Raw genomic sequence first — 15,743 nt, forward strand, 5'->3', positions numbered from 1 at the left:
TCAATTTTATATATAATTTGAAAATCTAGAAAGTGTTGATCATCACTTTGCTCTGTCATATTTATGTTCTGTCATATTTATGTTAGATCATCACTTTGCTCTGGAAAGTGTTGATCATCACTTTGCTTATTCTTTTCAATTCTTTTCCATAGATAGATTAATTAGTCATTATTGTTTAGCATGCCATGAAAAAAAAAATAGGAAAGTGTTGACCACTGGTATTATATCTATCTATCTATGGTATTATATTTATGTTCTGTCAAGAAAGTGTTGTCCACTTTGTAAGTGTAATGGTGATTTTGATGACCCATCTATGTTTCTTTACTGATTGATTGTGTGTTATCTGAGTCTATCACCACTGGTATTAGGTTAGATGGTTTCCCATATATATAAAATATTAAAAGAATTCATAGGTTTGTTTGAATTTGACAATTACAGTTATAGAAGGACAGTTTAGAAATGAGAAAAATTGTGACAAAAGTGTTCATACCATAGATATAGATAGATAGGATAGAAGTATAGATATAAAAGTATAGTGTATGAGCCACTTTGGTGGGCTGGCATATAACAAGTGAGTTTCTTTTTTTTAAGTGTCACTTATTGTATAGTATGCCTTAAAGTGTTCTTTTTTTTTTTCCACTTTGAAGTTGGATGAACATACGTTTATTATATTTGCTAAAAGGTGAGTTTTTTTTGTGCTTTCCTTTCACAATGCAAGTGCAAAAAAGCACCAATAATAAAATTAGTAATTAAACAATGAATAAAACAATACACGTTGACTTGGTAAGTAATTGTTTTGTAACAAACTAACCATCATCTGTAGATTTTTCTCTTCAAGATGGTGTGTAATTAGCGTTAAGGGTATAAATACAATTGTTGCTCGATACATGGTGTGTAAGGTGTTGATTTCCTGTTAAATCACTCATGTTAATAACTCATGCTAAAATAAAGGAAATAGAATTTCAATAACTCATGGACAATTACATCGTGCCTTCTGTCAATTTTGATTAAACATTGAGCAGAATTATTGTGAACCAAATTTCTCTCAGACCTATGAAACATTGAGGAAATGTCTCTCATCTCCAAATTTCTGTCAATTTTTAATCGGAATTATTGCCAATTTTTTTAATAAAAAAAAAAATTAAGCAGAAATTATTTTTTCATCAAAGAATTACTGTCAATTATTTGAACTATTAAGCAGAAATTTGTACCATTCAAATGTAGTATATTTGTTGTGTGATTATAAAAAGAAAGAGACTGTTTTTTGCATATATATTTTTTTTAATATCTAGAGTTCCTAATTAAAAGAAAAATTTGAAAGACTTGGCATTTTAATATTTATGTGTAATATGGCAAGAGAGTTTATGTTTAGTATAGTATTCTATGTTGTATTTCAAAAAATTTTGGTAAATGTCTATATGTGTGTATTACTTTAGTTGTGTTCATGAAAAAAAAATGTATTAAACTTACAAGTATTTAACTTAACACAAGCATTTAATATTTTGTTATAAAAAAAAATTGTACCATTCAAATGTAAAAAAAAAAAAAATTGTACCATTCTAAAATGACTTGGCATTTTAACATTTATATGTAATATGGCAAGAGAGTAGATGTTCCTTTTTTTTTTTCACCTTTTTAAGGGAGTATAATTGAATATGTTGCATTTCAAAAATTCTGGTCAATGCATATGTGTGTATTACTTTATTGCTTATAAAATGGCTTTCTTATGTGGTGATTTTTTTCTTTTTTGGCATAAATTTATGTTTGGAGTTTCCAAGTCATAAATGGTGAACTTCAAAATATTTATGATTATAATGGGTTTTAATTTTGGTTTTAATTTCATCTCTATAAAATTGAAGTCAGTTAAGAAAGATAAAAGTTCAAATTCGGACAATTATTGTGCTCGAGTTTTAATTTATCATTTTAATGTGATTGTTAAAAAACATCTATTCTAAATGCTAGGTTGACTCAAAAAATGTGAGTTTGATTATGGGTTTCTCAAAGAATGTAGAGAGAGAGAGAGAGAGAGAGAGAGAGGAGAGAGATAGATATAGAGATAGGTTATTACGACAAGGAACTATTTGTTTGGAGCTATTTAAAAAAAAATTAAGAGTGATTTATTTAGTTGATCTTCCTGCAACAAAAAAATTAAACTCACACTCAAAAAAAATTATTTAACATTTTATTTGCTGTGTAATATATTTATTTGGTTGTACCATTCAAATATAATATATTTGTTGTGTGATTTTGGTTTTAATTTCGTCTTTATAAAATTGAAGTCAGTTAACAAAGAGAAAAGTTCAAATTTAGAGCATTTTATTGTGCTCCATTTTTAATTTATCATTTTAATGTGACTGTTAAAAAACGACTATTCTAAATGCTGGTTTGACTCAGAAAATGTGAGTTTGATTATGGGTTTCGCAAAGAATGTAGAGAGAGAGAGGGGGAGGGGGAATGGACTGTTTGTTTGGAGCTATTTAAAAATAAAGTAAGGGTGATTTATTTAGTTGATCTTCCTGCAACAAAAAAATTAAACTGACACTCAGAAAATTTTATTTAACATTTTATTTGTTGTGTAATATATTTATTTAGTTGTACCATTCAAATGTAATATTTATTTGTTGTGTAATTCTAATGTATAGATGATAAATATTTTTCATTTAATTTTTTTGTGAATATCTAGAGTTCCTAATTAAAAGAAAAATTTGAAAGACTTGGCATTTTAACATTTATGTGTAATATGGCGAGAGAATTTATGTTTTTTTTTTTTTTTTTTTTGGCACCGTTTTATGGGAGTATAGTATTCTATGTTGGTATAAACTCAACATAATATTCTTCATGAACACAACATAGAATATTCTATGTGTAATATTCTATTTTTCATTTAACATTCTATGTTTTTTTTTTTTTTGCACCTTTTTAAGGGAATATAATTTTGGTCAATCCTTATGTGTGTGCGTATTACTTTAGTTGTCTTCATAAAAAAAAAATGTATTAAACTTACAAGTATTTAACTTAACGCAAGTATTTATCATAAGGATTTTTGTTTTGAATCAAATTCACCGAGTATTTAACTTAACCCAAACAAATGTATTAACATTTTGTTATAAAAAAAATTTTAAAAAAAATTGTACCCTTCTAAATAGAGAAGGCACGTGCCTCTGGTATCTGTTGACCTTTTTCTTTTTCTTAGAAGTTTATTTTTATTTTTGCTCTTATTGTACCCTTCTAAATTCACCGAGTATTTTTATTTTTCTAAATAGAGAAGGCACGTACCTTTTTCTAAATTGTACCCTTCTAATTTTGCTCTTATTTTTATTTTTTTTTCCTCTTGATTGTAACCCGTTAAGTATTTTCTATTCATGGCAGTTATTTATTTAAATAAAATTTTGAAGTTTATTATTCGATTTGGTAGCAACATATTTGGAAATAACATTTCATTGCCAATGAAATCCATGTTAACTTTTATTATTGCTAATTTTTTGTTTCTTTGTGTCTAAAATTTTTAGGTTGAAGTACAACAGTTATGAACAATATCACTATTTTTGGTCAAGTAAGTTTTTTTTCTTCTTTTTTCTCTTAATATAAATTTAAGTACCTCTCTAATAAATTTAAGTACAACAGTTATAGACAATATCACTATTCTAATTATTTTTTTTCCTCATGCTTTATAGGTGGATGAGGACTTACACCGAACCGTAATATCTCCTCCCTTTACTAATTTTCTTATTTATGTGTATGAAGTTTTATTTATTACTCTAAAGTTTTGTATGTATAGGTTCGATTTCTTCAAGAAAGAAATGTTAATGTTGTTATTCGCGATGAGCGTGACCTTAATACTATTCGCATTCATGAGGCAAGCATAAAAGTCACTTGAACATTGGACATGTATTTTTTTATCATTTTAAAAATAATTTATAAATATATTCTACTTATTTTTTATAGGCAAAGGCAAAGGAAAAAGACAAAGCAATATTAAAGGAAACAAAAAAAGCTATTCCTTATGGCAAAGGAAAGGAAAATGCACATCCCATGGTATGGTTTCTCAACAATTTTTAAAAGTTTCTTTTTCGAATATTATATAGATTTTTTTTAGGAATTGCGTAGTGTCATATACTATTTTTTATGTACATTTTTCAAAAGTTTCTTTTTCAAAAATTTATTCAATTCTTTTTATTGAATGTGAAATGTTTTTCTGAAGCATGTTAAAGTAAGCATTTGTACAACATGCTAATGCATTTGTATGAACATTAATTTGAATTTTTAATATGTTTGTCTATTTGTATGATAAAAATATGTTGCATTTATACAATATGTTGCATTTATACAATATGTTGCATCTACAACATAACATAATAAAAATATAATAGAAGAAAACGAAAAAGAAAAATAAGAAGAAAGAACAAATATGTGATGAAAAGGAAACTACATAATATAATTTTTTTTTAATTTTTATTTTTCTTATAAGAAGTTCTTAAGGAAAGAAGAAAAAGACAAAAATGTATTTTAATATAACAGAAACAACAAAAAGAGAGAAAAGGAAAGTACAAGACATTACACGCTAATATTCACATTTTATGTACTCAATGATCTAATATTTACCTTTTTAACGTACATTTTGTAAAGAGATGGGTAGTGTCTTAAAACCAATAAGTGCGTGCATAGTGAGTTTGCAGTTTTGTGTGCTTAATGTGTTTTCAAATTATTTTTCCCTTCCTTTTTAAATTTCATAAATACATGCATTGGTTCTTATATGACTAACAACTTAACCGAGTGAAGAGAAAAAGTTAGTTAAAAGGAAGAAAAAATACATTATGAAAGGGAAGCAAGTTAGTTAATATTCACATTTTATGCACCTTCTTATATAATATTCTTATTTTAGGCACACAATGATAATGTGTTATCAAAAGCTGCATTGGCCCAACGTGCACGGCGAGAACGTGAAAAAAATCAAAAGCCATGTTCTGCATACCAATTGGGACAACGCTTGCGACGAGAACGAGAAAGAGAAAGATCGAAGGAATGTATTAACCCAAGACAACCTTCTTTAACACCAAATTGGTAAAAATAAAAAGAATTTTTTACCCAAGACAATCTTGAATTTTTTACTCTTACTATTACCACTTTATTATATAGATTTTAATTTTTTCACAATCTATTTCTGTAGGCCTCCTCCTACAACTCCATGTAGAAATGTTGGTGTGGTCATCCGTGATGAGCACGACCTTAATGTTATCCGTGTTCGTGTGGTAAGTACAAAATCAAGTCAAACATTATATGTATTTTATTTATATAAGATTTTTTTAATCTTTTCAATATTTTATTTATATTTGTTAGGCAAAAGATAAAGAAAATGTCAACCCAATGTCTAAAGGAAAAGAAAAGATGGCTTCTTCCGGCAAGAGAATGACAAATGCATGTCATGTGGTATATATTCTTTTTTAAAAATATGATGCAAAACTAATCAAAATTTTGAATAGTTAAAATATATGAGTGTATAAAATGAATTTATTGTATTATGTTGTTTTTGTAGAATGATTGTAATATGTTTTCCTGTAACTTGCTATTATTTGTATGTGTCTTTCAAATTTATTTATTCTTATTTTGCATGGATATATGTGCATTTATAATGTACCGTCCACAAGTTGCTACTTATATAAAGAAAATAGGAAAAAAGAAACGAAGAAATAAAGAAAAAATCTATATAATAAAGCAGAACGGATTTTGAAAATGTGTTAGACACAATTGTCCCACTAGGACATTTCAAGGGTCAGGATTCATTTGTGTATTCACATGGATGGCTCAGATAACCCCCTTAATTTTATATCAATCCTAAATATATACATTCCCGCCCAAACATTATGCCTCCTCCTTACCCACGTCTCCCCACCCTTCTATCTTTATCTCTCTGATCTCCAGCCAAATCACGTCTCCCCTCCATCCCTCTCTCTCTCTCTCTCTCTCTCCCTCCCTCCCTATTCTTCTTCTTCCCGAAACTGCTCTCCTTCAACCACAGATTCGGTTTCGTAGGTATGGCAATCTCTATCACAACTGTTACTCTTTTTATATGAACATTGTTCATAGTTCTGATCATAGTTCAGAGGTTGCGATTTCATAGTTCTGAGGTTGCGATTTCAGAGGTTGCGATTTCATAGTTCTGAATCTTTTTATTTTCATCATTTGAAATTTCAAAGGTTAATCCCCAACCCATTTCAGTCCAGGGCTTCACACCCATTAAGTGTTTGTTTGAATGGGTCTGAGAGGGTGTTCCATTTTTTAACTGAATGGCTATGGGTTCATTTATTGCTTATTTTTTGCTTGAATCTGAATTTTTTGTGGGTTTGGTTGTAAAGTTGCAATTCATAATATTCTTTTGCTTAAATCTGAATTTTTTGTGGGTTTTGTTTGGTTGGGTTGATTTTTAACTGAGTTTTGAATCTGGATATTTTTTATCTGTAATCAGTTGAATTCTGTACCCATCCCAATACAATTCTTGCTGGATTTTTCTTTAATTTTGTATCTGTAATCATTACTCATCCTTCAAAATGTTTGGGATTTTTGAAATCACCTGCCAATAAGGTTTCTAAGCAAAATTCAGTTGATAGTTCTGATTATTTCTTACTTCGGTTCTTGCTTTTAGATTTTCTGATTATCTGAAAATCACCAAGTCGGCCATTTTTTTTTGTGGGTTTGTTTAGCCAACCCGAATTACACAGGATACTATGTTAAATAGGGTTTTGGGCAAATAACAAGAGAGCTCATATATTTCTTTGTTTGTCTGTTATTGGTACAATTGACGTGGTGTGGACCTTGCCCTCTATTTCTTTCCATAATGACATCTTATTCTAAAGGTTGAAGAAACCATCAGCGGTAAAAATCAGTACATGTGTGCATGTAGGTGAGTATTTTAATGAAGCAACTATGCTGTTAAATAACCAGCATGACTCTGTGTGCTGCAATTGCTAATCAAAGAACAAACAAATTGTTTTCTCACTTTTGATAATGCCTTCCAGCCCTAAATCTGGATATTACAACATCTCACAGTCAGCTTCCACCAGAAAATAAAGAATCCATAATTTAATAAAATTACAGTCAATTAATATAACAATATCCTATATATTGCTGCACCTCAAGTTTTGGCCTGGGTTTGAAAGGAGAATATACCATGCATAGCAGTGAGAAAATGACTGCTTTAGTATGTGTTACAACTTAATAATGGGAGTCAAATTCATTGTTCAAAACAAGAATAATAGCATATTTCAGTTGATAGTTCTAATTAATTCTTGCTTCGGTTCTTGCTTTCAGATTTTCTGATTATCTGAAAATCACCAAGTCGGCCATTTTTTTCTTGAAAGGCTTGCGGAGATACCAGAAAACAGAGTTTCTGCAAAGCATTACGGTTAATTTTCAGGTTAAATTCTTTCAGGTAAAATTCTAATTGCGAACATATAAACTTCTAATACTTCGTTTTCCAAATTTTCCACATTTCACAGTAGCTTGATTTGTAAGATTGATGATGGTTGAGATTGAATTTATTGAGATTGAATCTATTGAGATTGAATCATACAAGGGTCTAATGATTGCAGTTGGCAATGCTACATCTGTTTCATTACTAATGGTAGGAATGTTGAAGTGAAAATCGTAAGCAATCACATGACCGTTAAATGGTTTATCATTCATCACATAAACACCAACCTCAACCTGCAATAATAGTAAGTCATACCCACCCAAAAAAATAATAATAAAAAACATTGAATAGTGTTGTACTATGCCAAGTATTTTATAATTTAAAAAAAAAAAAAAAACAACAACAACCACCTTAATGTCATCTGGTATAGCATTTGCATCAATAGGTGATCTTAGGAGAGTTGCAGAAGTTAAAATGGTACTGATGAATGTTCCATTACATCCTCGCATTCTATTATAGTCCCAGAACATGCAAACATCATCTTCCCACCTAGACATTGAAATAAATAAGCAAAGTCTCTACCTCTGTGTACAGCATTTGTATAAACATGAAAGCACATGCAAGAATGAAAACTTTTATTGTCAATTAGTAGAGTGTAGTCTATTAAATATATTTTTTGAAATTGTAGAGTGTAGTCTATTAAATATATTTTTATAATTGCATTTTAATCTTAAATTTAAATAGTGTTACAATTACAATTATATTATAATCCTAACATTATTTACACCGTGCCTTTAGGCACGAGCATACGCTAGTATATAAAGAAAGGAGAAACTAAATAAGATAGGTTTTTAATTCTTATTTAATATATAAAATAGAAAACAAAGAAAGGGAAAGGGAAAGGGGAAGGGGAGAAATAAGAAAATAGAAAGGGAAGAAATAAGAAAAAAAGAAATAAAGATAACACTATTAAAGGGAAGAAATAAGAAGATAGTTTCATTTTAAGCACAAAATATTCACATCTTTTGCTTCAATGATAAAATATTTTCTTTTTAGGCACAAAATGATAATGTAATATCAAAAGCTGCATTGGCCCAACGGGCACGGCGAGAGCGTGAAAAAATTGAATTTCAATGCTTGCAACGAGAGCAAGAGGGATTAGAAGAATGTGTTCAACTAAGACAACATTCTTTAACACCAATTCGTCGCGATCGCACTCACTTGGAGTGGGAAACAATAACTGAAGATTCTCAGTCGGCACAAAAACGATCAATGGTTACCCATCATTCTACATGTTCGTTTTCTATGCCAAGCACATCTTCAAATTCACAAAGGAATCGGTAAACTACTATGTCTAATCTTGAAATACATACTTTTACTCATACCGTTTTGTTTTACAAAATCTTATTTATACACAAATATTCGTAGGTCTACTCCTATAAATCGATTTTTTCAACAAGATCTGTGTACTGATGATGAATTAGAAGATTTGCCTACGGGTATATCAATTGAGGCCCGGGCACACAAAGATTCTTGCCGCCATTATCTTGGTAAGATGGATGTATTATGTCCTTATTGTTCAGCCTTACATTGGATGGATGAAAAATTGACAAAATCATCTATAAAGCGTCCCTTATTCGGAACTTGCTGTTTGGAAGGAAAGATTAGGCTACCTTTACTTATTACACCCCCTCCACCACTTCAGGCATTGTATGATGGGAATAATGATCAATCAAAATCCTTTCGAAGTTATACTCGAGTGTACAATGCAGCCAATGCTTTTACGAGTCTTGGTGCTACATTGGATCCTAGAGTACTCCGTGGAAGGGGCCCTACATCATTCACAATTCATGGGGAGTTGAGACATCGAACAGGATCACTACAATCACAACCAGGGCAGGATGCGACTTATGCTCAGCTGTATATCTATGACCCTTATTCAGCTTTAGAAATTCGTAATCGTAGAAATCCTAACTTGAGAAGGGATGTTCTCAAAACTATTCAGGATAGTTTGTTGCAAGTCAATGCATTTGTAGATAAATATCGCCAGGCTCATGCCATTTTACATCAATTAGACTCGGCAGGACACAATCTACCTGCTCATCTTCATTACAGTTCAACAACTGATCGACGTCTGTATAACCTACCAACTACAGATGAGATTGCAATTGTAATACCAGGTGATGGAACAGAGGTAAATGGAATGAGAGATATTATTTTACATTTCCGAGGAAATAATGAGTTGATGCAAATTAATGAATGTCACCCAGCATACTTGCCATTACATTATGTTCTATTATTTCCATATGGTGAGCTTGGATGTGAACCTGAGTTGAAATTGTGGAATGTTCAGTATGATCGACCTTCAACTGATCGACTTACTCAAATGAATTTTTATAGTTATCGTTTGTTTGAACGACCCACAGAGTATTCAACAATTTTGCGAGGTGGGAAACTATTTCAAGAGTTTTTGGTAGATGCTTGGGCTGCAATTGAGCAAAATCGATTGACATACTACAAGCTTAATCAAGGGAAACTTCGAGCTGAGCTTTACCAAGAGTTGTCAGATATGGATCCAGATTATGTGCGACCTGGACAAATTGGTCAAAGGTTTGTTTTGCCATCTTCATTTACTGGTAGTCCTAGACATATGTTTGAAATCTTTCAAGATTCAATGGCTATCACAAGATATGACCAACACCCAGATATTTTTCTTACCATGACTGCAAATCCTAATTGGCCAGAAATTACTTCAGCATTATTACCATATCAAAAACCTATTGATCGTCCTGATTTAATTGCCCGTGTTTTTGAGTTGAAGAGAAAATGTTTGATAAAGGAGATAGAAACAAATAAAGTGTTTGGAAATAAAGTTGCACATGTTTTTACAATTGAATTTCAAAAACGAGGCCTCCTTCATATGCATGCACTTTTATTTCTCAAGAGTCCAGACAAAATTTGGACATGTGCTCAAGTAGACAAATTGGTCTGTGCAGAATTTCCAGACCCAAAAGATGATCCTATGCTTTTTGAAACTATCAAATGTTGTATGGTACATGGACCATGTGGTGCTCGAAATCCACAAGCACCATGTACGGAAAATGGTAGATGCACTAAGAGATACCCTCGAGCTTTCACAAAAACAACAACTATGGATCAAGATGGATACCCTATCTATCGTCGTAGCAATAATGGTCAAGTACATATTGTGAGAGGGCAAGAAGTTGATAACAGGGATGTCGTACCATACATTGCATATCTTTCAAAACTTTTCAACTGTCATATAAATGTGGAAGTTTGTGCCGGAATGAGATGTGTCAAGTACATACATAAGTACATTTATAAGGGTTATGATCGTACAACGATGGTGTTAGGAATGATAAATGAGATTCAACAATATCTCGATGCAAGGTATATTGGACCTCCAGAAGCTGCTTGGCGAATATTTGGTCATCCTTTGCATGCAGTGATGCCAACAGTTGTACGATTGGGACTTCATTTACCTGGAATGCATCGTGTTGTTTTTAACCCAGAAGAGTCATTACAAACGATTCAATCTAGAGCTGGTCAACAAATGTCAACTCTTACTGGCTTCTTTGCATATTGTGCTGCCAGTGAAGATGAATGTCCATTCACTTATCAAGAATTTCCACAACATTTTGTTTGGCTCAAGTCAGAAAAGAGATGGAAATTAAGAGAAAGGGGATATGCAATTGGTAGAATGTACTTTGCAAGCCCTAATTGTGGCGAAAGATTTTATCTACGTTTGTTACTAACCGTTGTCAAAGGACCAAAGTCGTTTTAGTCTTTACGCACGGTCGATAATGTTGTGCATGACACATTTAAATTAGCATGTGTTGCAAGGGGGCTTTTAGAAGATGATGAAGAATGGATACAATGCTTGAAAGAGGCTGCAGTCATAAAAACTGGATATCAATTGAGGAGATTGTTTAGTATTATTCTCACCCAGTGTTCTCCACTAAATCCATGTGCATTATGGAATCAATTTTCAACGCATATATGTGATGATCTTGCACATAAGATTTGTACATTGTTTGTCATTTCTAAACCAACTGAGGCTCAAATTGAAGATTATGGTCTCCATTTTTTGAATCAAATGCTTCATGAATCAGGCAAAAGTTTAATTGACTTCCCACCCATGCCACAACCTACCGCAAATTGGAGTGCAGTAGTTGGTAATCGATTGATAGTTGAACATCAACAACTGCAGAGTAAGGCACAACATGAACATCCACAAATTACTATTGATTGTCTCAATAATGGACAGCGGAATGCTTATAATACAATCACTTCTTCAGTTTTCCAAAATAAAGGAACTGTTTTCTTTCTGAATGGGGGTGCAGGAACAGGGAAAACATTTCTATACAATACGATTGCATTAAAATGTCGTAGCCTTGGGCATATCGTTGTTACTGTGGCTTCGTCTGGAATTGCATCACTGTTACTGGTAGGAGGTCGCACTGCACATTCAACATTTTCCATTCCGTTAGATGTATTGGAAAATTCACTTTGTGGGTTTAGCAAACAATCATTACAAGCTGAGTTATTTAGAGAAACAAAACTCATAATTTGGGATGAAGTTCCTATGCAACATAGACATTGTGTTGAGGCGGTTGATCGTACATTGAGGGATATTTGTGATAGTGAAAAGCCACTTGGGGGTATTACTGTTGTTATTGGAGGAGACTTTCGACAAATCTTACCAGTTATACCCAAAGGAGTTCGTGAGCAAATTGTAAATGCATCAATAAGACACTCTGTTCTATGGAAGCATATATATATCTTGACTTTGGATTTGAATATGCGCTTGAATCATGAAGGCCATGAAAATGCTAATTTTGCAAATTTCTTGATGGAGGTAACACTACTTTAACCTGTATTATATAGATTATTTTAAATTAATAAATTGTGTTTACACTTACTTTTTTATTGATTTCATTTTTTTTTAGATTGGGACCAATCCTCAAGAAATCATTAACCTTCCATCAACAATACACAAATGTCAAGATTTGAATGAATTACTCTCTACAGTTTATCCACAATTGAATATGATAGAGACGTCAACGCCAACATTTTTAACTGAACGCACAATTCTGTCTGCGCGTAACGATGATATTAGTGACATTAATACTACTGCGTTGAATATCTTTCCAGGGAGATTATATACTTATCTTGCAGCAGATAAAATGTCCGAAGATAATGAAATTGATCCTACCATTACAAATAGATATCCTAATGAATATTTAAATTCATTGGATCCTCCTGGGTTGCCAACTTTTAAGTTAGAGTTGAAAGTGGGTTGTCCTATAATATTGTTGAGAAACATTGCACCGAAAGATGGACTATGTAATGGTACAAGATTGATGGTTACTAGGTGCGGCACTCGCATAATTGAAGCTCAAATTTTAACTGGAGAAAAGTTTGGCAATTTGGCATTTATACCAAGGATATCTTTGACACCATCTTCTTCAGAAATGCCTTTCCAAATGACAAGACGTCAATTTCCAGTCCGATTGGCATATGCCTTGACCATTAATAAATCTCAAGGACAATCTGTGAAATTTGTTGGGGTTGATTTGCGTATACCAGTGTTTAGCCATGGGCAATTATATGTGGCATTGTCTAGATGTACATCTTTTGATCGTATAAGTATTCTCCTCCCTAAAGATAATTTGGATTCTACTACAAATATTGTTTATTCTGAAGTATTGCTGTAGTATTCTATGCAGATTAAATGACGTTTTTTTAGAAGGTAACCACGTAGATTTATTTCTGTTGATTATATAACTTTTTAAAAAAATTTAATTTAATAATAATTTGAAATTTGGACTTTTGTAGGATTGGACCGAAAAATCCATGGAGCTTAAAAGGAGAAATACGACTACCTTGCTTCGATGGGGATGTAATAAGGTAATTTCAATCTGAAAGTATTTTTACATGTATATTTCCAACAAATGTACTAATTTATATTTTTTTTTTGTTTCCACAAATTACCAGATTGTTGTGCATAAATTGCATTTGTTTTATAAAATAAATGATTTAAGTTTAAACTTATAGTTGTCATACATTTTAATAATAAAATATAATTTGTTCATATATCTAGTGATATTTAATGAAATTAATTTTTTACAATACTCATCTTTATTATTGTGCATTCGAGATGAACGATTTGAATTATTATTGTAGGCTATAGATAAGACTCACAAAATGGAGTCCAGAGCGAGCCATAGATCAATTTGATTCATAATTAATAAAGGTAATTTTGATTTAAAACCAATCACTACAAAGTCTCTCATCACAAATTTTGTGTTTTTATTTATTTATGACATTCTAACACTTTTTGACAAAAAAATCACCACAAAGGCTCATATCATAAATACTATATGATTCACAAACAAGATCAAGATGATAGAGGTTTCATAATTAAGGTCTATGGTATATATTTCTTTATGGGGTGTGTAGAAAAGGAAGTTTTTCCAGACTCTTGTCTGCTTGCTTTTCAAACTCAAAACTGCATTTAAATTTTATATATTTTTGTGTGTGTTTTATTTTTAATGATTTGTTTTTATTTTATATTTTATTAAATTTTTTTATATATTTTTAGATGTTCCTAATTTATATATATATATATATATATATGTAAAAAGTAAAATAGTTGTGAAGAAATCTAGAAAAAAATTACTAAAAACAAAAACAAATTTTTTTTTTTTGTGTTTTTTTGGTACTTTTTGAACCTTTTTCAGATTTTTTTTTACAAATATATTTTTTAAGTGCATTACATTATGTGAATTTTAAAAATAAAAAAGGCTAAAAATATAATAATAAAATTTATTAAATATAAAAAAAACATGCAAAAAAAAAAAAATAAAAAATAAAAATAGTTATAAAAAAAAAACCAAGATTGAGTTGTTAAAATGTTTATGCAGTACCACTTTTTCTTCGTTGTTGGTCATAATATTTACAAATATTAATTTCATTGTACTTATTTTACCCTGCCCATTTCTAAAGAGAAGAATGTAGCTGTTGTTTTTACCGTGTTTTACTCAATCGTGAGTAATTTTGCCACAAATCCCCTTTCAAGAGAAATATTAATAAAAATCAGTAAATGAAAAAGAAAAAAGAAAAAAATGGAATAATACCTTCTTGGTTTGTTGTTTGTTATATGGAAAATTAAAATTGTATTTGAATCTTGAATTTGTAGAAGAAAAAGATAAGGGAATTTCAAAAAATATATATTTAATTTTTATATCATTTACATTTTTTTCTTTGCTTTTTCTTTAAATGTTAAGTTGAGTTGTTCTCATTACAATTTAAATTATGGTTGAGTACGGAATCCGTAAAATCCATAACCCGATCTAGTCCGATTCAGTCTAGTCCAATCCGGTAGGTTTGGATTATTTTTTGAATCCGTGGTTCGGTTCTGGATTGAAAAATTAAAAATTCATAGTCTACGGATCTGTCTCGGATTGAACCCCACGACTCTGGATTGGAACCGATCCGGACCGTATACAAATAATATATTTATATTATACACCTTCTGGCATAATATCTTCTTCTATTCCATAGAAAACCTAAATCCAAACCTAAACTCGCATAATATCTCCTTTTATTGCTTTTATTTGTTGGTTTTCAGTTTTAATTTGCAATGGTCTAAATACTTATGATGAAACCAGTTTTCTTCCGATTGTTTAAATTCTAGAACAGTATGTCGTTATTGTGGAAAGACATGTTGCTATTGTGGAACTAATATGATACTATGTTTATGTTTTTATGAAATTAAAATATTCTATATATTTTTTTGTTATTTAATTATGTGAATCCGTGGTCTTAAACCGATCCAATCTGTATTTAAATGAATTGGTTCGGATTGATTCTATAATTTGAACGGATTGGATTGGTTCCAATTTTTCAAAAGTCGTAGATAATAGATTGGTCTTAATTTTATCCAATCTGGGCTATACTCACTCTTAATCTAAATGTTGAGTTAGTCAACTAAACAATAGGAACTACAATCCCCTTCCCAAGGTTTAAAGTAGCGTTACTAATTGCCCCCTCAATTAGTATTGGTTGAAAAAAAAATTATTTGAATTTTTTTTTTTTTTAGTTAAAATTTTAAATTTATGTTTAAAAACCAACGTAAACTCATTTTTTGAATTTGCGTTTTTTCCTCAAATTTATAAACTGAGACAACCATTTATAAACAAAAAAAATTATTAAACAAATTTTTATGACAATTTTTAAAATTTTTGTATATGTAAATTGAAAACTGAAAAATAAATGGTTACCAAACACGTCTCAAATGGTAAAAATGTCA

General features: G+C 30.7%; 2 protein-coding genes and 1 long non-coding RNA gene across 3 annotated transcripts; all 3 read left to right on the forward strand.

Moving 5' to 3' along the window:
* The first annotated feature begins 3,503 nt into the window (after positions 1-3,503).
* Positions 3,504-3,861, forward strand: LOC145806659 (uncharacterized). The gene is made up of 3 exons (XR_014349980.1): positions 3,504-3,553; positions 3,675-3,698; positions 3,779-3,861. It is a non-coding gene; the product is annotated as an uncharacterized LOC145806659 (long non-coding RNA).
* An 88-nt stretch (positions 3,862-3,949) lies between these two features.
* LOC114277160 (uncharacterized) lies at positions 3,950-5,613 on the forward strand. The gene is made up of 4 exons (XM_082904096.1): positions 3,950-4,035; positions 4,883-5,061; positions 5,168-5,249; positions 5,338-5,613. The coding sequence occupies exons 1-4, from the start codon at positions 4,033-4,035 to the stop codon at positions 5,443-5,445; spliced, it is 372 nt and encodes a 123-aa protein (XP_082760222.1). The 5' UTR covers positions 3,950-4,032; the 3' UTR covers positions 5,446-5,613.
* A 3,350-nt stretch (positions 5,614-8,963) lies between these two features.
* On the forward strand, positions 8,964-13,167 carry LOC145807292 (uncharacterized). The gene is made up of 5 exons (XM_082905255.1): positions 8,964-9,717; positions 9,835-10,018; positions 11,024-11,172; positions 11,542-12,164; positions 13,159-13,167. Exons 1-5 carry the CDS (start codon positions 8,964-8,966, stop codon positions 13,165-13,167), a joined length of 1,719 nt encoding a protein of 572 aa, XP_082761381.1.
* The last annotated feature ends 2,576 nt before the right edge of the window (positions 13,168-15,743 follow it).

This window comes from Camellia sinensis, chromosome 14 (assembly GCF_055761805.1).
Source record: "Camellia sinensis isolate YWXY chromosome 14, ASM5576180v1, whole genome shotgun sequence".
Lineage (NCBI taxonomy): Eukaryota > Viridiplantae > Streptophyta > Magnoliopsida > Ericales > Theaceae > Camellia > Camellia sinensis.